Raw genomic sequence first — 23,312 nt, forward strand, 5'->3', positions numbered from 1 at the left:
CGGGATGCTATCACCTTGGTAAATATTTTATAATCTGAGTTTAAAAGGGAAATGGGTCTATAATTACCAATGTTGGTCTCATCCCTATCTGGCTTTGGAAGAACCACCACACATGCTTCAGAAAAGGTAGGGAAAAGAGCAGGCTGTAAAGAGACAGTGGTAAAATATGTTAACAATATGGAACAAGATCTTTTTGGAATGCTTTGTAAAAATCCGCTGATAGACCATCTGGTCCTGGTGCTTTGCCAGAAGAGAGTGCAGTAATTGCTTTATGTATTTCCAGTTGTGAAATAGGTTTGTCTAAAACCTCAGATTGTTTAGATGAAAGTGAAGGATGTGAAATAGTGGAGAAAAACGATTGAATAGCCAGCTCTGGAGATATAACTTCAGACTGATATAAGGAATGGTAAAAGTCATGGAATGCTTTTAAATCTCTTTATCTGTAGTTAATGGCTGTTTAGAGGAAGAACATAATTTCACAATCCTTTTCTTGTCTTGATGTTTCTTCAAATAAGAGGCTAGTAAATGACCACATTTATTATTGGAGGCATAATAAACTGCTTTAGAGTGAGAGACATGAAGGTGTACCATGGTACTTAATTTATTATAGAGAAATTTAGCATTCAGCAAGGCATCCAGAACAGACTTATGGGGATGAGCAATATGCTTTTTTTCAAGTACCGCCACCTTGTGATGCAGATCTGCTAAGGCAAGTCTCTGTTTCTTTTTGAAGGAAGTATAACTAATAAATCTCACCTCTAATTATAGCTTTAAAGGCTGCCCTGACTGAGGCTTCAGAGGAGTCTGGGGTCACGTTGAATTCAAAATATTCTGAAATTTTTCTACACAGCAACTCTAGGAATTCCGGGTCAGAGACCAATGCAGAATTGAAACGCCATTGTCTATCAACAGATACTGAGGTGCGTAACTCATATGTTAGCTTTATCGCTGCATGATCATAAATCAAGATGGGAGCAATATGAGCTGAGAGAATTCGAGGGACCAAACCATTTGAAATTAAAAAGTAGTCAATGCGAGAATATGACACATGCAATGACGAATAAAAAGTGTAATCACGTTCTTCAGGATTCAATAATCTCCACGGGTCTGATAGCCCAAAAGATGACATCAGATGTTGTAAAGATTTCCAAGCCTTAGAGAAGGTAATCCGTGCTGTTGATTTTCTATCCAGAAAGGGATCTAATGGTTGATTGAAGTCACCACCTATGATCATTGAAGAGGAATCCACTGTAAGTAGGTGTGCAAAGGTATCGTTGAAGAAGAGAGGATCATCTGATGTAGGCGCATACAAGTTAAGAATCGTAAAATGCTCCTGATGAATTGTAACTTGAATAAGGTTCCAGCGACCATCTGTATCAGCCAGTTGGTGTGTCACATTGGCATCAAAATGTTTCCGAATTAAAATAGCAGTACCTCTCTTTTTGTGGACCGCCAGGCAAAAGTAAACCTGGCCAACCCACTGCTGCTTCAGCTTGAGTGATTCAGAGGATGACAAATGAGTTTCTTATAACAAAACAATGTCCAGATGAAGAGATTGCAGATATGTTAGAATCTTCCTCCTCTTAATAGGGTTTGAAAAGCCATTAACATTCAAAGATACAATATTAAGTGATGTGATTTTAGAAGCCATAAGTAGAGATGTGAATTGGAACCAGAATCGGTTCGGATTCCTGTTCCGATTCACATGTGGTTTTTTTTTCATCGGGCCCGATCGTGGTTTTGTTTATCAGCTGTGCCCGAGCCGATAAACAAAAATCCTACCCCAACCCTTTAAAACTAATACCTTAGCTTCCCCCACCCTCCCGACCCCCAAAAACTTTTTACAGGTACTGATGGCCCTTTGCCCTTACCATGTGACAGGGTATCCATGCCATTGGCCGGACCCTGTCACATGGTAGGAGCACTGGATGGCTGGCGCCATCTTGTGCTCCTACCATGTGAGAGGGGCTGACCAATGGCACCTGTATCCCCTGTGACATAGTAAGGGTAAAGGCTATCGGCGCCATTTTGATTACTGGCAGCCGATGGCCCGAGTGCAGGAGATCGCTCCCGGAGCCCAGCTGGACCACCAGGGGCTTTTGGCAAGTCTTGGGGGACCCTCCTGACCCCCACAAGACTTGCCAAAAGTCCAGCGGGGGTCCGGGAGCGATCTCCTGCACTCGGACCGTTTTGCCTTCCTTCCACCTTTCTTAATGTGTGGAATTTATAAGGACTGCGCCTCTATGATTGTATTTTTAAACAATGTCCAAGCCTGTTGAACACTTTTAACCTTTGCAGCTGTACCTTTCAGTATTTTCTGACTATTTTCCTCATTTTATCAAAGTTTCCCTTTTGAAAGTTTAGTGTTAGATCTGCAGATTTACTTATTGTCCCCCTTTCAGTTATTAGTTTAAATTTGATCATGTTATGATCACTGTTGCCAAGTGGCCCCACCACCGTTACCTCTCTCACCAAATCCTGCATTCTACTAAGAATTAAGTCTAAAATAGCTCCCTCTCTTGTTGGTTCCTGAACCAAATGCTCTATGAAGCAGTCATTTATTACATCCAGTACATTTATGTCTCTAGCAAGTCTTGATGTTACATTTACCTAGTCAATATTGGGGTAATTGAAATCTCCCATTATTATTGCACTGCCAAATTGGTTAGCTTCCCTGATTTCTCTTAGCATTTCATCATCTCTCTGACCATTTTGTCCAGGTGGACGGTAGTATACTCCTATCACTATACTCTTACCCAACACACATGGGATTTCTACCCATATAGATTCTACTGAGCATTTAGTCTCTTGTATGATCTTTATCCTGTTGGACTCTATACCCTCCTGGACATAAAGTGCCACACCCCCACCAAGTTGATCCTCCATATCATTGCAATATAATTTGTATCCTGATATAGCCCTGTCCCATTGGTTATCCTCCTTCCACCAAGTCTCTGTGATGCCAATTAGGTCGATCTCATCATCTGCTGCTATACACTCTAACTCTCCCATCTTACTTCTTAGACTTCTGGCATTGGCATACAGACATTTTAAAGCGTGTTTTTTGTTTGTATTAACAACCTGCTTTTCAGTTGTTTGGGATAATTCGGAAATCATTAGCATCAGTGATTTTTTACATATAGGCATATGGATTATGTTTGCTTTCAATGGAACCTCTCTGTTGGGATGCCCTAACTCTCCTGTTTCATTAGTATCCTTCAAGGATACATTTCTCCGAACCATGCACTGCTGAGTGACTGTCAGCTTTATCTCTCTCTCTATCTCCTTTTTGAAAGTTAGTGCCAGCAGCTTGGTTCCACTCTGGTTAAGGTGGAGCCCATCCTTTCAGAAAAGTCTCCCCTTTCCCCAAAAGTTTCCCCAGTTCCTTACAAAGCTGAATCCCTCTTCCCTGCACCAACTTCTCATCCACGCATTGAAACTCTGGAGCTCTGCCTGCCTCTGGGGACCTGCACATGGAACAGGAAGCATTTCAGAGAATGCCAACCTGGAGGTTCTGGATTTCAGCTTCCTATCTAAAATCCTAAATTTGGCTTCCTGAACATCTCTCCCACATTTTCCTATGTTGTTGGTGCCCACATGTACCACGACAGCTGGCTCCTCCCCAGCACTGTCTATAATCCTATCTAGGTGACGCATGAGGTCTGTCACCTTTGCACCAGGCAGGCAAGTTACCAGGCGGTCCTCACATCCACCAGCCATCCTGCTATCTACATTTCTAATAATCGAATCACCAACTATGATGGCCGGCCTAACCCTTCCCTCCTAGGCAGTAGCCCTGGGAGACGTCCTCAGTGCGAGAGGACAATACATCACATGGAGAGCAGGTCCTTGCTACAGGATCATTTCCTGTTACACCAGGCATGGCAATTTCTTATGTTCTTATGTTCTTAAATGTTAGAATTAGCTAATAATGAGAGAAATGCAGTTCTGCATCACTGTACAGTGAACTTCAAACACCTTTGCAGCTAAAAAGGACATATGTTTCAAAGCAATTTTTGAGGGACAACATAACATTTACTTCTCTGTTTAGGGAAAACTAAATTTGGATTCTATTGTAATTATAATGTCCAGTTTATTTCAAATGTAGGCATACATTATACCAAGTGTAAACAGAACTGAGTGTTTCAAAGTGTCAGCAATCCCTGGTGTCTCTGGCAACAGATGTTCAGCTCCACTGACAGTTGTTTTTCACAACCACCTGCAGTAATTTTACACAGGTTCAATGCAAGTTGCTCTTTTAAATTATGACCTTTTTAAATTATGAGCACTATACCATGATGATTTCACTGACATGAATATGTGCAGTGAGAGGCAGAGATTAGGGAATGCATATAAGCAGTTTTTTTTGTTTTTGTTCTTTTTTTTCATTTTGTAAGTTGCCTTCATTTGTTTGGTTCATTTCAAATGAAAAAGGAATTGTTTATTTGGTCCATTCATTTTTTGTTTTCCATTAAAGTTGATGGGGAAAGTATTGCAGCCTATTTTCAGCTCCAAAGGGGTTTTCTAATCAATTCTAATTAAACTAGTAAGTAGACATCCTCAGAAGGGGGGAGAAAACTACAAGGCAACACGATGGTAGCAATGTGGCACCATAAGTGGCACTAAGGCACCATAAAGGGTCAAATGGGGTACCAGCAATGGCAGGAGTTCTCCAAGGCACCATGAGAAGAGCAACGCAGCAGCAAGAGTGGGAATTATACCACAAGGCTTCAAAAGGAAGTATCAGCATGAGCCCCCAAAGTCAGCATGAGAGGGGCAAAGTGGCACCAATAGTAGAATGAATATCCTTAGGCACCATGAAGGTGAACAAAGTAGTTAAGGTGGCAGAAAAAAACAAAACAAATCCAAGGCACTGAAAGAGGTACAAAGTAGCACAAAGTAAGCCATGGAAACCCCCAAGACAGCATAAAAAGTACAAAAAAGCTAGCAGCAGTGGCAAGATTTTCCTGGTATTGAGTCTGGGGTAGAGCAGCAAGACTGAGTGGCAGCAAGACCCCCTGGGTACTTGCCAGGTTCTTATGGCCTGGATTGGCCACTGTTGGAAACAGGATGCTGAGCTTGATGGACCCTTGGTCTGACCCAGTATGGCATTTTCTTATGTTCTTATGATACTTAAGGGCTATAGCTGCAAGACAGACTGATGACTGCATGCCCTCCAAAGTGTAGAGAGGATATAGTAGATAAGGCTGAGTGGCAGCTAGACCGCCAAGATGATACATCAGGGCAGGGCATCGAGATAATGCTCAGGCATTTTTTTTTTTGTTCTTTTATTCATTTCATTCCTTTTAAATGGGAAGCTGGGTCCTTTCCCCTGGAAGTTTCCTTTGCACAGGAACTCCGAGATGTGTCCCTTTTGAAGAACTCTATTGCAGGTTGGCATAGATTGTGTAAAGAGAGTCTGCAGACCTTTCACCTTGACTCCCTTGCCACCTATTGGTTCTCAGTCTTGGAGGAGAATATTTCAAAGGAGTCCTTAGCATACTGTTTCACATCTCTGCATCTCATTACTTCTGATTCCAGCATGTGAGAAATGCAAACAAGCTGTTGCACCATGCCTATACTGATGATATAAGGAGACATATGTGCTTGGCTTCTTCTTCTTGCATGTTAAATGTGAAGAGGAGGAGGGATCCCTTATTCATTGATTTATATACTGCACTCACTTAGATGGTTTCTGGAATGTAATGTTGAACCATGTGCGCCAATGTACTGGATTCGTGATTGCAAGGAGTGGTCACGCTCTCTTACTGCGCGTGGAGGGAGTGACCATAGGCAAATGCAAAATATGGGAGAAATTCATAAGGTTGACCCTCCTGTTGCATGTAAATGTATTTTGGTGGTGTGGGGAGATGTGGCGCCATCCACCACTAACTCTTCATTACAGAAAATGGCTTTGCTCATGCAAATGGAACGACTTGACTCCAAACTGGGTAGATGTAAGCCTGATGAGTATTATTGTGTAATGTGGGAGCTTTTCTACCATATCCTGCCCTCAGCTGTCCAGTGCAGATTATGAAACATGATGGCCTGGTGCTGCAAGGGGGCCCCCACCTGAGAAGCGGAACTCAATGTCTTAGGGTTGCTCTAAGTTTTCCACTGCAGGGATATGGGTGGTTCTATCTGTTTTCTGTGTTTATATTTCTCACAGCATGGAAAACTCTGTTTTGTTGGCCCCATTCCTTTGTGTTCTAGTGCTCTCTCCCTGATAGGTAACTACATTCTATAACGGGGAGGGTAAGAGGGGAAAGTCATGGTGAGTTGGGGGGGGGGGGGAGCTAAAGTAGTTTGTTTCCGGGTGTATGGGTGAATGGTTGTGGTGAGTGTAAGGTGTGAATGTATTAGTATGTACAGGATGATTGTAGATGTTCTGCAGTAGGAATATAAAAGACAAAGGGAAGTAGGTGTCAGGGCTCAAAGGTTCTGCTTGTAGGCAAAAGTTACAAATGCCTAAGAAATGTTTTTGCATGCCGACTGTTTGCTCTGTGTTTATTTTCTTGTATTTTTCTGTTCCTCTTTTTGGGCTTTCTGTGGTCCTGTGCTCATGTTTTTGTGCCTCCTTCTCTCTTATCAATAAAAACTACCGTATTTTCCGGTGTATAAGACGACTGGGCGTATAAGACGACCCCCCCTTTTTTATACATATTTTTAAGAAAAAAAATAATTTTACACTCAAACAGGAGCAACCCTATCTATGAAAAGGCAACACTACAAATACCGTATATCAGGCCCTAAAAACCAATACACCTCTTATTAGGAAAACAGAACTAGCAAGCAGCTATAGATCCCCACACATAAATAATTGTAAAACTATACTAATAAGCAGAATAAATGTTTCAAAACAGCTATGAACAGAATAACATCCAACAATTAAAAACTCATAAAAACTATTAAACATTCTCCAAACACCAATAAAATATTTCAAAAAAGCAGACACATCACATAATATTAAATAATTAAAATGGCAGTCAATCAAGAAAAATAAACTTAAAAAGCCACCTTTCCTTACCCCCTCCAGCAGCTCTCCTATTCCTCTTCCTCTTCCTTAGGGCCCATGTCTCTCACACACACACCATACCAGTCATGCCCCCATGACCAGTTTCTGTCTCTCACGCACCAATCATTTCCCAAACAGTCTTTGACACACACACCAGACACCTTCCTGAACAGTTTCTCTCATGCCATACACACACACAGGCTTCCCACTCCCGTGTTCTGCTTACCGTACATATACGGGCTTCTCACTCTCATAATCACTTTCTCTGTCTCACACACACACACACCAGTCTCTCTCTCATTTCCATGCTCACTCTCCACGTGCACAGGCTTCTCATTCCCTGAATCACATTCTTTCTCTCACATTCACACACAGCAGTCTCTTTCTCTCACACACACCGTCACCTTATCAACCAGTCTCTCTCTCATGCACGCGCACACACACACACACAGCCAGTCCTCCCGCTCCCATGCTCTCTCTCACATAATCAGGCTTCTTACTCCCATGCTTTCTCACATACCCAGATTTCTCACTTCCATGCTTTTTCTCTCTCTCACACTCACATACACATCAGTCATCTCTCTGAGCAGTCACTTTCATTGTCTCTCACACACATGAGCTCGCTGACCAGTTTCTCTCAATCACACACATGCTCTCAATCAAATGCATTCTCTCACTTACACACAGGCTGGCTGCTTCTCTCTCTCTCTCTCTCACTTACACACAGGCTGGCTGCTTCTCTCTCTCTCTCTCACTTACACACAGGCTGGCTGCTTCTCTCTCTCTCTCTCACTTACACACAGGCTGGCTGCTTCTCTCTCTCTCTCTCTCACACACACACAGGCTGGCTGCTTCTCTCTCTCTCTCTCTCACTTACACACAGGCTGGCTGCTTCTCTCTCTCTTACACACAGGCAGGTTGGCTGCTTCTCTCTCTCTCTCTCTCTCTCTCACACACAGGCTGGCTGCTTCTCTCTCTCTCTCACTTACACACAGGCTGGCTGCTTCTCTCTCTCTCTCGCTCTCTCTCTCTCTCACTTACACACAGGCTGGCTGCTTCTCTCTCTCACACACAGGCAGGGTGGCTGCTTCTCTCTCTCTCTCTCTCACTTACACACAGGCTGGCTGCTTCTCTCTCTCACACACAGGCTGGCTGCTTCTCTCTCTCTCACACACAGGCTGGCTGCTTCTCTCTCTCTCTCTCTCTTACACACAGGCTGGCTGCTTCTCTCTCTCTCTCTCACTTACACACAGGCTGGCTGCTTCTCTCTCTCTCTCTCTCACTTACACACAGGCTGGCTGCTTCTCTCTCTCTCTCTCTTTTACACACAGGCTGGCTGCTTCCCTCTCTCTCTCTCTCTCTCTCACACACAGGCTGGCTGCTTCCCTCTCTCTCTCTCTCACTTACACACAGGCTGGCTGCTTCTCTCTCTCTCTCTCTCACTTACACACAGGCTGGCTGCTTCTCTCTCTCACACACAGGCTGGCTGCTTCTCTCTCTCACACACAGGCAGGGTGGCTGCTTCTCTCTCTCTCTCTCTCTCACTTACACACAGGCTGGCTGCTTCTCTCTCTCTTACACACAGGCTGGCTGCTTCTCTCTCTCTCTCTCACACACAGGCTGGCTGCTTCTCTCTCTCTCTCTCTCTTACACACAGGCTGGCTGCTTCTCTCTCTCTCTCTCTTACACACAGGCTGGCTGCTTCTCTCTCTCTCTCTCTCACACACAGGCTGGCTGCTTCTCTCTCTCTCTCTCTCACTTACACACAGGCTGGCTGCTTCCCTCTCTCTCTCTCTCTCCCTTACACACAGGCTGGCTGCTTCTCTTTCTCTCTCTCTCACTTACACACAGGCTGGCTGCTTCTCTCTCTCTCTCACTTACACACAGGCTGGCTGCTTCTCTCTCTCTCTCTCTCTTACACACAGGCTGGCTGCTTCCCTCTCTCTCTCTCTCTCTCCCTTACACACAGGCTGGCTGCTTCCCTCTCTCTCTCTCTCTCACTTACACACAGGCTGGCTGCTTCTCTCTCTCACACACAGGCAGGGTGGCTGCTTCTCTCTCTCTCTCTCTCTCACTTACACACAGGCTGGCTGCTTCTCTCTCTCTTACACACAGGCTGGCTGCTTCTCTCTCTCTCTCTCACACACAGGCTGGCTGCTTCTCTCTCTCTCTCACACACACAGGCTGGCTGCTTCTCTCTCTCTCTCTCTCTTACACACAGGCTGGCTGCTTCTCTCTCTCTCTCTCTTACACACAGGCTGGCTGCTTCTCTCTCTCTCTCTCTCTCACACACAGGCTGGCTGCTTCTCTCTCTCTCTCTCACTTACACACAGGCTGGCTGCTTCCCTCTCTCTCTCTCTCTCCCTTACACACAGGCTGGCTGCTTCTCTTTCTCTCTCTCTCACTTACACACAGGCTGGCTGCTTCTCTCTCTCTCTCACTTACACACAGGCTGGCTGCTTCTCTCTCTTACACACAGGCTGGCTGCTTCCCTCTCTCTCTCTCTCTCTCCCTTACACACAGGCTGGCTGCTTCTCTCTCTCTCTCTCTCACTTACACACAGGCTGGCTGCTTCTCTCTCTCTCTTACACACAGGCTGGCTGCTTCTCTCTCTCTTACACACAGGCTGGCTGCTTCTCTCTCTCACACACAGGCTGGCTGCTTCTCTCTCTCTCTCTCCCTTACACACAGGCTGGCTGCTTCTCTCTCTCTCTCTCCCTTACACACAGGCTGGCTGCTTCCCTCTCTCTCTCTCTCCCTTACACACAGGCTGGCTGCTTCTCTCTCTCTCTCTCTCACTTACACACAGGCTGGCTGCTTCTCTCTCTCTCTCTCACTTACACACAGGCAGGGTGGCTGCTTCTCTCTCTCTCTCACTTACACACAGGCAGGGTGGCTGCTTCTCTCTCTCTCTCACTTACACACAGGCAGGGTGGCTGCTTCTCTCTCTCTCTCACTTCCACGCCCCCCCCCAGCACAAATAGTAGCTGCAGCAGCTTCCTCCTCCAGCCCCCGCAGGCCAAGAAAGAAGAAACCCATCAGCCGCGGGAGGCTCACGCTGCTGTCTCCTTTCCCGATTACCAGCTCCGACTGCTCGGGGGCCGCTGCGGCTGCACCGCTGCTATTTTTTCAGGCGGCACGGCTCTTTCTTCCCGCGCATCACTTCCTGTTCCGGTTCAAAGGGGGGGGGGGCGGGAAGAAGACAAGGCCAGCCGCGGATGCCACAGCTTTTTTTTTTTTTTTTTGCACCACTGCCGTTCCCGCTGGGCTTGAACGTGCTTTTAGCCCAGCGGCAACGGCAGTGCGGTGCGCGGGAAGGAGAAAGCCGTGCCGAATGAAAAGATAGCAGCATCGGCCCCGAGCAGTCGAAGGAGCTGGTAATCGGGAAAGGAGACAGCAGCATGAGCCTACCGCGGCCGATGGGTTTCTTCTTTCTTGGCCTGCGGGGGCTGGAGGAGGAGGTGATGCAGCTACTATTTGTGCTCGGGGGTGGGGGTGGAAGTGAGAGAGAGAGAGAAGCAGCCACCCTGCCTGTGTGTAAGTGCGAGAATGCATTTGATTGAGAGCATGTGTGTGTGATTGAGAGAAACTGGTCAGAGAGCAGGTGTGCCCGGCGTATAAGACGACCCCCGACTTTTGAGAAGATTTTCTTGGGTTAAAAAGTTGTCTTATACGCCGGAAAATACGGTATTTTGCCAAAAAAAAAGATGTAAGGTCTGGGTATGAATGCAATGCTAAGTGGCATAAAGTCCCCCAAAGTGTAGCAGTAAGGGGTATAGCAGCAGGAAGACAGAGTATCATGGGTGACTCCAGTCGTGCTGTTGAAGTTCATTGCCAGTTTTCAGATTCAGTAAAAGATGTGATAAGAAGCATTTATTTTTTTTTAATAAGTTTTTATTTATTCCCTCTGCTTGCATTTGACCTAACTGCTGGATGGAAATTTTGATTTTTTTTGTGAAATAGCTTTCTGAAGGAAATGGTTAATACATTCAGGTCATCTAAATAGTTTCTCTAATGAGTGTAGTATGGTTTTCCTGGAAAGTGGTGAGGGATGATTTATTTAGAAACCCTTTCCCATATTGTGTGAAAACAACTTTTTTCAATCACTTTCATCAAATATGGTATATTAGATACCAGGTGATAATTCTTAGGATCAGATGTTTGCAGTGACTGAAAGAACTACTGACAATTTTAAAGAGACTGTAATATCACTGCTAGCAAGACATGCATTGACCTTGGTCAAAGAGATTTAGCAAGCCCCAGCTCCTTTTTTTTTTTTTTTTTTTTTATTAACACTTAGGGCATAGGATCCAATTTAGAAGAGAATTATTCATAGACAAAAAAAAACTTTACTTTGTGAAAAATTACAACAGGATTTAATGCTTTCCATTGAATCTGACCCACCAGACTTTCACCTATAATAATAGTAGAGTCATCATCATCAATGAAACCTGCACCTATTCGATATTTACTGTCAAAAAGTCCCCAGCATAAAGAGTATCTGAGAATGAATATTGAATATTTACTTTCTTTTGTTGAAGAGCACTAGGCTAGACTATTAACTGAAAGTATAGCTAGATTACAAGAGGACGTTGCAGAAGACCCCATCAATTTAGCTACAATGTAAATAAGACTTTTAGGTCTATTCTCAGCTGCTCTCAATTGTTTAGCAATAAAATTATTTTTAGCATTCTTAATCTCTGCTATGTAAAATATTGTTAGCTGATTTACTGACTTGTTCTTATGCCATTTTCTTTCAGATTGTTGAACCTGACATTTAAGCAAAGCTAAGCCTGAATTCAACTAGGCAATCCCCTGTCTTTTAATTCTAATACGTTTTATAGGGGCAGTCACATTTCATGCAGTTTCAAGAGTGCAATTCCACTCTCTAGTTTGCATATCAAGAGACGTCTACAAAATCAGGTGGAAATGACTGAAACTATTCAGCAAGGTCAGCCATGTCAATATTCTTAATATTCTGGCTTCATTTCACAGAAGTGAATTTAATTTCAGCTTGAAATTAAGATGAAACTGAAAAGGATAATAATTCATGATCTGACCAAGAGACAAACAAAATAGAAGGGGAATTACTCAATTTCACATTCTCTGTGGTGATAATGAGATCTAAAATATATCCTTCAATTTTTACTGACGGAATTTCTAGTGTACATTTGTCCATAGATCGAAGCTGTCTGGTGAGTTTGTAGATTCTCAGTAAGGAGCAAAGCCAGATTGATTTAGAATTATATAACAGGTTATGGATAATTTTCAGAATTTTGTAAGTAATGCAATGGGGTACTGGTAGCTAGTGAAGCTGCTGCAAGATAGGTGTAATGTGCTCTCTTCATGGTAGGTTGAATAGCATCTGAGCTGTAGCATTTTGGACAATTTGCAGAGGGTAAATTGTTGATGTCAGTTGCCCTATATATTTTATTTATTTTTTTATTTTATTGTTTTTTTATATACCGACATTCGATCTCAATTGAGATATCGCACCGGTTTTACATTCAGGTACTGCAGGTATTTCTCTATCACCAGAGGGCTTACAATCTAAGTTTTTGTACCTGAGGCAATGTAGGGTAAAGTGATGTTTTATTTCTCTTATTATATATATATATTATATATATATAATATATATATATATATTTTTATTTCTCTTATATATATTATATATATATATGTTCTCTTATTATGTTCTCTTATTATGTTCTCATATATATATGTTACACCAATTTTATATATATATATATATATATATATATATATATATATATATATGTTACACCAATTTTTAAAGCAAACTTATGCACAAAGGTTTGCTTTAAAACTTTCTCTGGCATACAATTACACCTATTTGGTGTAGGCAGCTTTGCCATGCAAATTTATGTGCATAATTAAATAAAATGTAACTGTATGCATATAAATGACCACTCGCCCCCTAAATGCATCCCTGAACTCCTTACCTGTATATGGATAAAAATGAGCACATATAGGCCCCATGAATGCACTTTTACACTCTCATTTGTCAGGTAATTTTATTAAAGGTCCTTTCTGCAGGTAAAGGACTGCTATACTTATTGCTCATTACTCTCCCTGTGTATATCATTGAAATAATGCACAATGCATTTATAAAAATTACAATTCAAATTTTTTTTCACAAAATATGTCAGATAAGAGAAATAAAAACATCACAGAACAATCTAAAGTGAAAGATCAATAAATATGAGTATTTTTGTTTAACAAGATAACATTCATGTCATTTGAGTTTAATAAATACATTTTAGCCATTTATAAACTGCTAGTATTTAGTGGTATTCTGTGGGTTGGATGCAGGTTGCTACAGCAACCCAAGATCACCTTTATTGAGGTTAATGGAACTGAAGTAGGTAGCCATGGAAATCCCACCAAATCTTTTGGAGAACCTTAAATTGACAGATGTTTATAATTGCAGCCAATATATTGACAGCAGTACAGGCTTGCTACATTACTTTCAAATGCAATAGAAAACAGTTCCACATTTAATTAGTGTCATGGCTTGGAAGAGTGGACCCTGACACCACTGACAGGTAGAGTCAAGGCATGATACCCTACATACCAAAGAGATACCTAAGATCACTAAACAAAGGACTTCTAATGGTACCCTCCACTTGGAACACTCACCTAATGCAAATAAGAGACCAAATGTTTTCAATAGCAGACCCCAAGCTGTGGAACTCACTTCCAGAGCCATTATGTCAGATAACAGAAAGAAAGAGTTTCAAGTGTGAACTGAAAACATGGATCTTTAGAAGGGCATATGATTTAAGGTAAAATGCTAGTATGCTGATAATTGTAATGACAGTACCAGAGATAATGCTAGCTGAGCAAGCAGTATATAATGAATGATATAAGGGGTTTTGCTAGTAGAATTACAAATTGTATATACTGATGTGTTGACCTAGAAAAAGTATCAATATGAACTAAATTATATAGAGCTACTTTGATATCCTAGAATATGTATGACTATGATCTAGAAAATGTACTTCCTGTGGTGTTGAATTAGAAGGTGAATGTTGACACATAGTATATGATCATTAGAGATGTGCATTCATTTGGGACGAAATAGGAAATATCGTCTCTATTTCCTATTTTGTCGCATTTCGGAGGGGCAACGAAGCAATAAGAAAACCCATGAAATTTTATGTGGTTTTCTTATCATTTTTGGGGAGGGGAGAAAGAGCACATTAAAAAAACAAACAAAAAACCTCAAATCCAACCCTTCAAATTTAATTAATTGCAACCTCCCACCCTCCCAACCTGCCAAGACTTGCCTGACCCCCCCCCCCCAAGACTTACTGAAAGTCCCTGGTGGTCCAGTGGGGTCCCAGGAGTGATCTCCCCCTCTCAGGCCGTCAGCTGCCACTAATCAAAATGGCACCGATGGCCCTTTGCCCTTACCGTGTGACAGGTGCTATCGGTACCATTGGTCGGCCCCTGTCACATGGTAGGAGCAATGGATGGCCCGCGCATTAAAATGTTTTCATGCCAGCCAATAGGTTAGGCAAAAGTTAAACTTGGCAAAGAACAAGGACCATCTGGCTTGTTGAGGGTTAAGTCTTTTGGAAGTTTGGAGGTACACCAGATACTTATGGGGAATGAAGATAGTGATGGGATGCAAGGCACCCTCCAATACTTGAGATCACTCTTCCCAAAGCTAGATTAATGGTGAACAGCTCTCAAATGCAAATGCTGTAATTTCTTTCTGCTGAGGAGAACTTTTTAGAAAAGAAGGCACAGGTTAACAGTTTGCCACTACAGGCAGACTGTGAAAGAATAGTACCTACACCGACAGAGGAGATGTCAACTTCCAGGAAAAATAGGTTATGTGGTGTTAAGTCTTTCAGCACTGGTATAGAAAGGAAAGCAGATTTCAGGAGGGCAAAGGCTTGGGTTGCTTCAGGTGCCCATTCCTTGGTATTAGCTCCTGTTTTAGTAAGGTCAGTGATAGGAGCAATAAGAGTAGAGTAATGGTGAAGACATGGAGGAAGAGAAGGAGTAATATCTAGGATTGCCTTTCCCATCAATCCTAGGCATGGGAGTTTTCTGACTTCTCTGAACAGAAGAAGGTGTAGTAACCCTTACCTGTAAAGTATAACCAGAGGTTGTGCAACTTTTGCCAGCACTTCTCTTCTCAGAACTTGGATCACCCTAGCTGCATGGCTTCCTCTTTGGAGGGTGACTGTGAAGGGGGCTGGACAGGGGTAGGCGTAGGTTTTTGAAAGTCGGGTGCCAAGTAGGCACCATATCTGAGGGGCTCCCATTCTCAGGACCTCTCTTGAAATCAAATGTCAATTTTCACATACATGAATACAAGGTCATCCAGTTTCGGAGGGACACACTAAAAGGCTTGCTGAAACCACGTGAAAATTGTGGCTTTTGAAATGTTTTTCATTGCTGAACAAATGACTTTTATGCTCAATGTGTTTCCCTCCTTCCTTTGTGTTTTGAGAAAAGCCATGCTGCATTTCTTCACAGCAGAAGAAATTTCCTAAGTATTCCAGCAATTTTAAAATGCTGTGCTGATATTACAAGATTTTAAGTTAAACATGACCTTTCAGGGAAGGTATTATATCCTCTTTTCTGGCCTGTGTGGTCAATTCCTTCTTCTGATTGCATCAGTAATCAGCAATTGCTGAATAAGTAATCTCTTTCTCCTAGAGAAGTTTGGATCTCTATTTAGAAAGTGTTTCTTTTGCTGACTAAAATTAAATACATATGAAAGGTAGTGTAGGCTTGTCCTGCGCCACCAATTCTAACTAGGGCACAAGCGCGTGTCGGCAGAGGGGCAGCACAAGAGAGCATCGGGGAGGGTGCAATGGCCAGTGGCTGCAGCGATAATGCCATTGGCCGTTGCTATGGCAGCCGGCTGGTGATGCAGCAGATCCCCTGCCAGACGAACCCGGCCGGCTGCAGAGAAGATCACGCTTGCCTTTTTTTTCGCAGTCCTCATTCTGCAGGCAAGTAGGCTTAAAATTATATTTTCGGGTGTAATTTCTTTTCTACCATCCCTGTGGTTTCCCTTCAACTAGGGTGCTTTCCTGCCTCTTTCAAGAGTACCCCCCCCCCCCAGGACAGTGCCTGGTAGTCTCCCCTTCCCCCCCTTTGCAAAAAAAAAAAAAAAGACAAAAATACCATACTTATAAGCAGACAATTTTATATTTAACAAGGTTATTAATCTTTTGTTTACCGTAGACTAGAGCAGTGCAAGCAGGAGATGTATCGTCATGGATGTGACCGTGGGACCCAGCCTGAGGAGGCACACAGATCCCAACTCTCTCATGGAGGCATAGGATCTTAGCTCCTAGCAGGCCCACCGCCGCCCTGGTCTTATTCCCCCTACCCCCCTTCCCCCCATCTGCTTCATGAGAGAGCGGCCCTGAAGTGGAGGCTCCCCCTTCCTCTTATGGCCATTCCAGTCCGGAGGAGGATACCTTTCCAGACATTTCCCTCAATGCCTCTGGTGAGGTTTTTGATGCTACAGTCCATGATTCACCCGTTGCTTCTTTACAGCTAGGCCTGACCCCTGCCTTTAGTTCCAATGGTCCCAGTAGACATCTTCAAGGTTGTCCCAGGTCACAGCCATAGCAAAGGAAAATCCCCAGCCTCAGAGGCATCTGGCAGGGGACAGGTTGCTGCTCCATCGGTGGGGCACAATTCCAAATTTTTGCCAGGGGAATTAGCCACGTGGGACAATGCTCTACAGATGGGAACAGGGCTCACAGAGTGGATGGAAAAAGAAATACGAGTACAGGGGGTCTCGTGGGTATCCTGCGGAACCACACTGGTCTCGACCCTAGCAGTGGATTCCATAAGGGATGGGGCAGAGATCGAGATGCCCGTAGAAGCGAGGCAGCAAACGTGTTGGGCATACGCCAGGTACTGCCCAATGGGTATGCCTACGGTTTTCAAGATAGGCAGCAGGGAGGCACCCCCCCTTTCCCGTCAGCAGGTAGGGTTTACTGGGGTTCGGGAGGTTTTGGTGGCTAGCCTATGTGGTACAGAGAAGTTGCTCAGGTGGACAGGGACAGGTCGGGAGTAGTTAGCGGGAACTGGGGGCCTGGGTATGGCAAAGGTGATGGGGTTACGGAAGGTGATTTTTCCACATGTTTCAGAGGACAGGGCACAGGGGGATGTGCAGGATGCGGGTCAAAGGGCAATTTTGTGGCCTGTGTTTCTATGCTGACAGGTACAATGGACACAGATTTTCCTGGTACATCCCAGCAGGAAGCCTGGAACAAACGGGTGGTTCTGCTCCCCAATGAGGAATGGGAGCGGAGAGGTTCAAAGGCAATGGCAAGAGCTCCAGAGGCTGTGGGAGGGAGCTTCTCGAGACTAGGAACAGGTGAGTGTGCGATCGCAGGGGAGTCAAAGAGGAGGGGTAAGGACAAAAAGAGGAAGAGAGCATGGCATTCGAGTTCAGTGTCTGATTCCAGCTCAACTTAGTCTTCGTCTTCCACCTCAAGTGACTCGGAGGTGGGTAGGCATGTGGGAGCAGGTGTGGGTCCTAGGCAGGACATGGGTCACCCAGCACTGGCATCACTGATGGAACTGTGGGAGGAAGTCCCACGGAAGATGCGGAAGTGCATTCGTAAGTGCAAGTATGTGAATATTTTTAAATTATTGGAGGGTAGACAGGGAGGAAGGAAGAATAAGAAAAAGAGTAAGAAAAAAGGGAAGGACGGATCAGGGGTACCCAAGGTGGCAAAGAATATTTTGAATTAGGTCAGAGGGGTCCTTTCGTTTGGCAAGTGTAGTGGGACACTGAACTGGCTCAGTATAGGCCTTTGCTGGCATATGCGGATAGCATTTTAGGAGCATTTAGGGACTATGAAGGTTGGGCATGGCTCAACTAGGACAAAATGTTCCAAGATAAAATGGCAGGCAATCGTCATATGTCTTGGTGGACATAGGATATCAACCTGTGGCTTACGCAGATGACCAAGAGTGCCTTAAGCGCAAAAGGGGCAGTGAGTGGCGGGGGTAGGGAGCGAGGGAGGAGTCCCTAGTTCCTTTCATGCAGTGGGCAGTAACAGTAAGGCAGGGCTGGGGAACAAAGCGGCGGTCAGTGGGTCTGATGTATGTTGGAGATTCAACAAGCCTACTTGCCTGTTTCCAGATTGCAAGTTCTGGCATGCGTGTGGGACATGTGGCGGAGCACATCCAGCCACTAAGTGCACCAATAGCCAGGGATGAGCAGTCCATAAAGGAGGTAAACAGTGAAGTCCTTTTAGAAAAGTCATTTTCTCTGGTAGTGATCGCTGGGTTGCTAAAAATGTTAAATTGTTACCTGGACAAGAAGGCTGCTGTTTTGTTATATGATGGTTTTAAGGATGGATTTAGAATTCTTTACATGGGGCTTCTCAAAAAATGCCAGGTCGGTGGTAAGATTGGCGGTTGTAGCACGGAAAAAACTACAGGTAGAGTTCCGCTTGGGGTGCATCGCTGGGCTGTTTGCCGACCTTCCGTTTCATCGGATGCATTTCTATCTGTTAGCAGTCATTCCAAAGAAGGAACCTGGTAAGTATAGATTGATCCTTAATCTTTCCTATCCAGTTGGAGAGTCAATTAATGATTTTATCCCTAAAAGCGCATATTCCGTGCATTATGCTTCATTCGATGCAGCCTTAGATTTAGTGCATTGGGGAGGACGGGGTGCGCTGATGGCAAAGGCGGATATTTATTTATTTATTTAAGTTTTTTTATATACCAACATTCAAGACGATTGTCCCATCATGCTGGTTCACAAGAAACAGGAGTGCAATTATAATAAACTTAACAACTTGAACAATAGTGCAGAAGGAGCAGTTACATGTAACAAGGAAATATAGAACTTGGAGTAAGAAGGAAAATGAAGATCAGATATGGATCAGATATGGATATGAAGTCGGCTTTTCGGTTGTTGCCCATACATCCGATGAGTCTGCCACTTTTGGGGTTTTCATTTGAAGGAAAATATTTTTTAGATCGATGTCTCCTCATGGGTTGTGCGGTATCTTCGCATACTTCGAGGCCTTCAGTTCCTTTTTGCACTGGTCGACTGAGCAACATACGCATTGTGACAGCATGTTGTAGTAACTAGATGACTTCCATTTTGTAGAACCTAGCACATCCAATCAGTGCCAGGAGCAGCTGGATGGTTTTATGACGGTGGCTGGCAGGTTGGGGGTGCTGATTGCGCAGAATAAGACTGAAGGTCCATCCACGCAGCTGATCTTTTTGGGTATTGAGTTGGACTCTGAGGCAATGGTGTCGAGATTGCTGATGGAAAAGGTGTTGAAGCTGAAGAAGTTGGTGCAGGAAGTGAGAGGCGACTAAAGTAACATTGTGGCGGATGCAGTCCTTGATTGGATCACTCAATTTTGCCAATCGGGTCATTCCAATGGGACGGGCGTTCATCAGGAGGTTATTGGCTTCCATGGTGGGAATCTGAGCAGGTCATCATTTTATATGGGTGACTCGTAAGGTCAAAAATGAATTGGGGGTGTGGGAGGTATTCCTGGAGTCGTTCACTGGGGTGCGATTGATACCAGACAGCGAGATATCAAATTTTGATATGGAGTTATACTCGGACGCAGCAAATGCATCAGGTTTTGCAGTATATTTTCATGGATGGTGGTGTGCTGAGCCAAGTGCATGCAGGTATCTGCCCTGCTATGGGAGTTAGTAGGTCTCTGTTTGCAATAGAATATTAACATTAGAGCTAGGCATATCCCGGGCATTCAAAATGTGATTGCTGATGCACTCTCTCATTTCAAGTGGAGTCTCTTCAGGGAGTTGGCATGCTTTCAGGAAGGCTGGACATTTTCCAGAATACCTTTGGTGGCTTGGTCGGAGGAAGAATGGAGATTGATTCAGAAATCTCCCGCCACTTGGGCAGCCTATGTTACACGCTTCCTGCAGTTGACAGGATGGAGAGGAGGACCGGTGAGAGAGGAGTTGATAGTGCAATTTATACTGTGGACGAAGAGCAGTGGCTACTCCTTGACCTCGGTCAAAGCCCACATAGCGGGGTTTTCATTCTTCAAAAAGCTAGGGGAATGGGGGAACCCGGCGGTGAGTTTGTGGTTAAAAGAGTATTAGGGGGATGGCAGCGGGATCAGGAGGGAGTAGGGGATAAGAGGTGGCCCATCAGATACTTGGATTTCATTTGCATTGCAGAGCAATTAGCCTCTGTGTGCTGGTCTGGTTATGAGGTTTTATTATTCCGGGTCACCTTTTTATTGGCCTTCTTTGAGGTGACAAGGATTAGTGAGTTGGTAGCGAGATCCAAGACTAACACTGCGGGAGTGGGGTTAATGATTGATCACATACAAATACAGGGAGATATGGTGACAGTTTGTATGAGGAGGTCCAAGACCGATCATAAGGGAAAAGGCCAATGCATCAGATTGATCCCGGCTAGTAACGCTTTGGTGTGCCCTGTGTGAATGACTCAGGGCAACGTGAAAGTACGTCCCAGAGTGGCAGGTTCCTTCTTGGTACACAGAGATGGGGTTCCGCTAATGAGCTTTTAATTCATACAAGTTTTGAAAGCTGTGGTGGGAGGGCTTGGGTGGGATGCGGAATGTTACAGTTCGCATTCATTTTGAATGGGGGAAGCCATGATGGCGGTGGAAAGCAGCATGTCAGAAGTTGCGATGAAAGCGATTGGCAGATGGAGGTCAAAAGCGTTCAAGTCCTATGTTAGGAAATAAGCAGCAAAGAAAGGGGGAGAGCCAGGGTATGGGGTTTTTTAACTGGTATTTTCTTCTCTTGCAGAGCCAAAAGGGGTATTCAGAGAGCAGGGGTGTGCCTGGGTCATGGGCCATTCTGGGGCAGCAACGGGCAGCGCAAAGGCCATATGGAAAAAATCTACACTTGGATAAGTGGCTTTGGAAGATCATATGGTTTGGCAAGAGGGGAATGCAATGGGCAGAGCTGATAGCCTTCCTGCAGGAGCGGGCAGAGGTGGTAGGATACCACAAATTTTATTGCTACATTTAGGGGGAAATGATGTGGGGAGGTACTCGTGCAGGGACTTGGTAGCCATGATTAGGAAGGATTTAGCAAGAGTCATGGTGCTATGGCAATGCTATGGCCCAGCATTTGAGTGGGTTGGTCGGATTTAATCGTGCGACTGCAATGCAAGGATGAGACCTTGTGGAAACAGGGTGTAAAGAAATTGAAGAGGCAGATAAGAAGGTGAGTGGTTAAACAAGGAGGGTTTTGGATATGACATGAGTGGACGTGGGATTTGACTGAAGGGTTGTTTAGGGGAGACGGAGTGCACCTGTCAGAGATTGAGATGGATTTGTTCAATAATGCCTTGCAGGAAGGATTGGAAAGAGTGATTCAAGGGTAAGAAAAGGCTGCAGTGGGGGAACAAGGATGTTCTGGATAATCCTTGTTTGTGGTAGAAACCTGAGCCCAAGTTGTAACTGTAATGTTGAAAAGACCATTGGGGGGGGGGGGGGTGGATCTCGTGTAGTTGGGGGGGCTGCTACATGAGATGGTCAGTGAGCTAGGGGGCTAAAGCTCAAGGCCGCGGCTTACTCTCACTGGGACGAGGCGAGGTAAGAAAGGAGGGGGAGCAATAGTATACCTCACCACTGGGACAATGTGGTTGAGGCACAAAAAGAAAAGAGGGAGGGGATGGCAGGGGGTACTGTTTGAGTTGTTACATTCGTTACTGGATTTGTGAGGGCTCGGGTTAAGAATAAACTGCTACCTTTTGTAAAGCCAAAAGTTGTATTGCATTTATTGTGAGTGGGACAACATAGAGCCAAGTGCAGGTCTTGGCTTCCTAAGTTATGGAATTTTAAATCCAAAAACTAATCAATCAATCGCAATTTATAAAAGTCCCTCATTTTGATGCTCATTCACCTAGACATTTTGAAGTTGGCTTTATCCTAAGTTCTCATAAGAAATCTAGATGAACAAGAAAGCTTTCCTAAATGTAATTTTTAAGTTACTTTAAACATAGGGACAGATATACAAAGCATGTTCAGATCTATTTAGCAAGATAAGTAGGACAAATGTGGCAAGGTAGCAGCAGCTGAATATGCGCTTACATTCAGCAGCTGCACTTAGCTGTATAAGTCCCTTATGTGGCTAAAGGTTACACGCAGGAAAATTAAGCATGTGTTGGGCAGAACGGGGGCAGAGCGAGTTAGCCAAATAACTTATACAGCTATCTACCAATATTTGCATAGTTTGGATGCCCCATGGAGCAGGTCTAAACTTTGTCGGGTAGACTTATCCGGCTAAGTGCGTATACATATGAGTATGTTTAGTGGTTTCACTGGGCCACTGAATATACATTATAACTTAAGTGGATTAGTTCTAACTGGCTAAGATACTTATATGGCCAGCTTTGAATATCTACCACAATAAGTTTAAAAGTATAGTACATTTTCAATTTTTACTACTTGGTTTTCAAATTTAGTCTGAGCTCAATATTAAGGTAGTGCATGAGTTAACTGATGGGACATTATGGTCCCTTGTATTTTGTGACATAGTACATTAGATTGAGTTAGAGTAATTGGAAGCCAATGTTCTTAAAAGAAACAGTGACCTCTGGTGACATTACATTATTGTCTACCATAGAAACTCTGGCATAAAACATTTGTGACAAGTTTACAATTAACCCATGTCACTACATACCTATTTTTTCTTCATAAGTCACTGTGGCCTTAAGGACAGTATAGTAAGTTTCATAAATCTTTGATGTTAATACTTACCGGCAGTGTTTATGTGATCCTGTTAGTGTTTCAATCACAAAGCATTCCCCATCATTTAGACAATACGAAAGATCCTTGTCTTTGCATGGTTTAAAGTGCTCTGATCGCTCAGTGGAATATGTGGTGGTGTCTATAAAGGAGATTAAAAGAAAGAAAGAAATAAGATTACAGTTTGAAACACTGTCCAGCAATTAGATATAATTTGCTATTAGGTAAAAAGTAGTTCTTTTTCTTGAATAAGGTTTAACTTTCATATGTGCATCCATTGAAAATATGCAATTATGAAAAAAACATTTTAATCTGCCAAAATATATTGGCTCTAGTAAAACCTGATTGACCAAGACATCTTAAGCAATTAATATTCAGTGTGAGTGTGGAGTAAGTATAATACAATTAAAAATGGCTATTAAATTCATTTTTTTTCCTATTTCTAAATTAAGGTTTAATTGGATTCACTCCAATGCATTTTTAGTTTGAAAAATATATTAGCGGTAAATGTTAAATTATATTACAGTAAAGCTTTCCAAATTTACTTGCCT

General features: G+C 43.7%; 1 protein-coding gene across 3 annotated transcripts in view; it reads right to left on the reverse strand.

Moving 5' to 3' along the window:
- Nucleotides 1–23,312, reverse strand: part of NRG3 (neuregulin 3) — a 1,991,595-nt gene that overhangs the window by 1,215,758 nt on the left and 752,525 nt on the right. For all 3 annotated transcript variants that reach the window (XM_029609451.1, XM_029609452.1, XM_029609450.1), the window contains exon 2: nucleotides 22,774–22,903. In XM_029609451.1, the coding sequence (XP_029465311.1) occupies nucleotides 22,774–22,903 (130 nt within the window). The remainder of the gene's footprint in view (nucleotides 1–22,773; nucleotides 22,904–23,312) is intronic.

This window comes from Rhinatrema bivittatum, chromosome 7 (genome assembly GCF_901001135.1).
Source record: "Rhinatrema bivittatum chromosome 7, aRhiBiv1.1, whole genome shotgun sequence".
Taxonomy (NCBI): Eukaryota; Metazoa; Chordata; class Amphibia; order Gymnophiona; family Rhinatrematidae; genus Rhinatrema; species Rhinatrema bivittatum.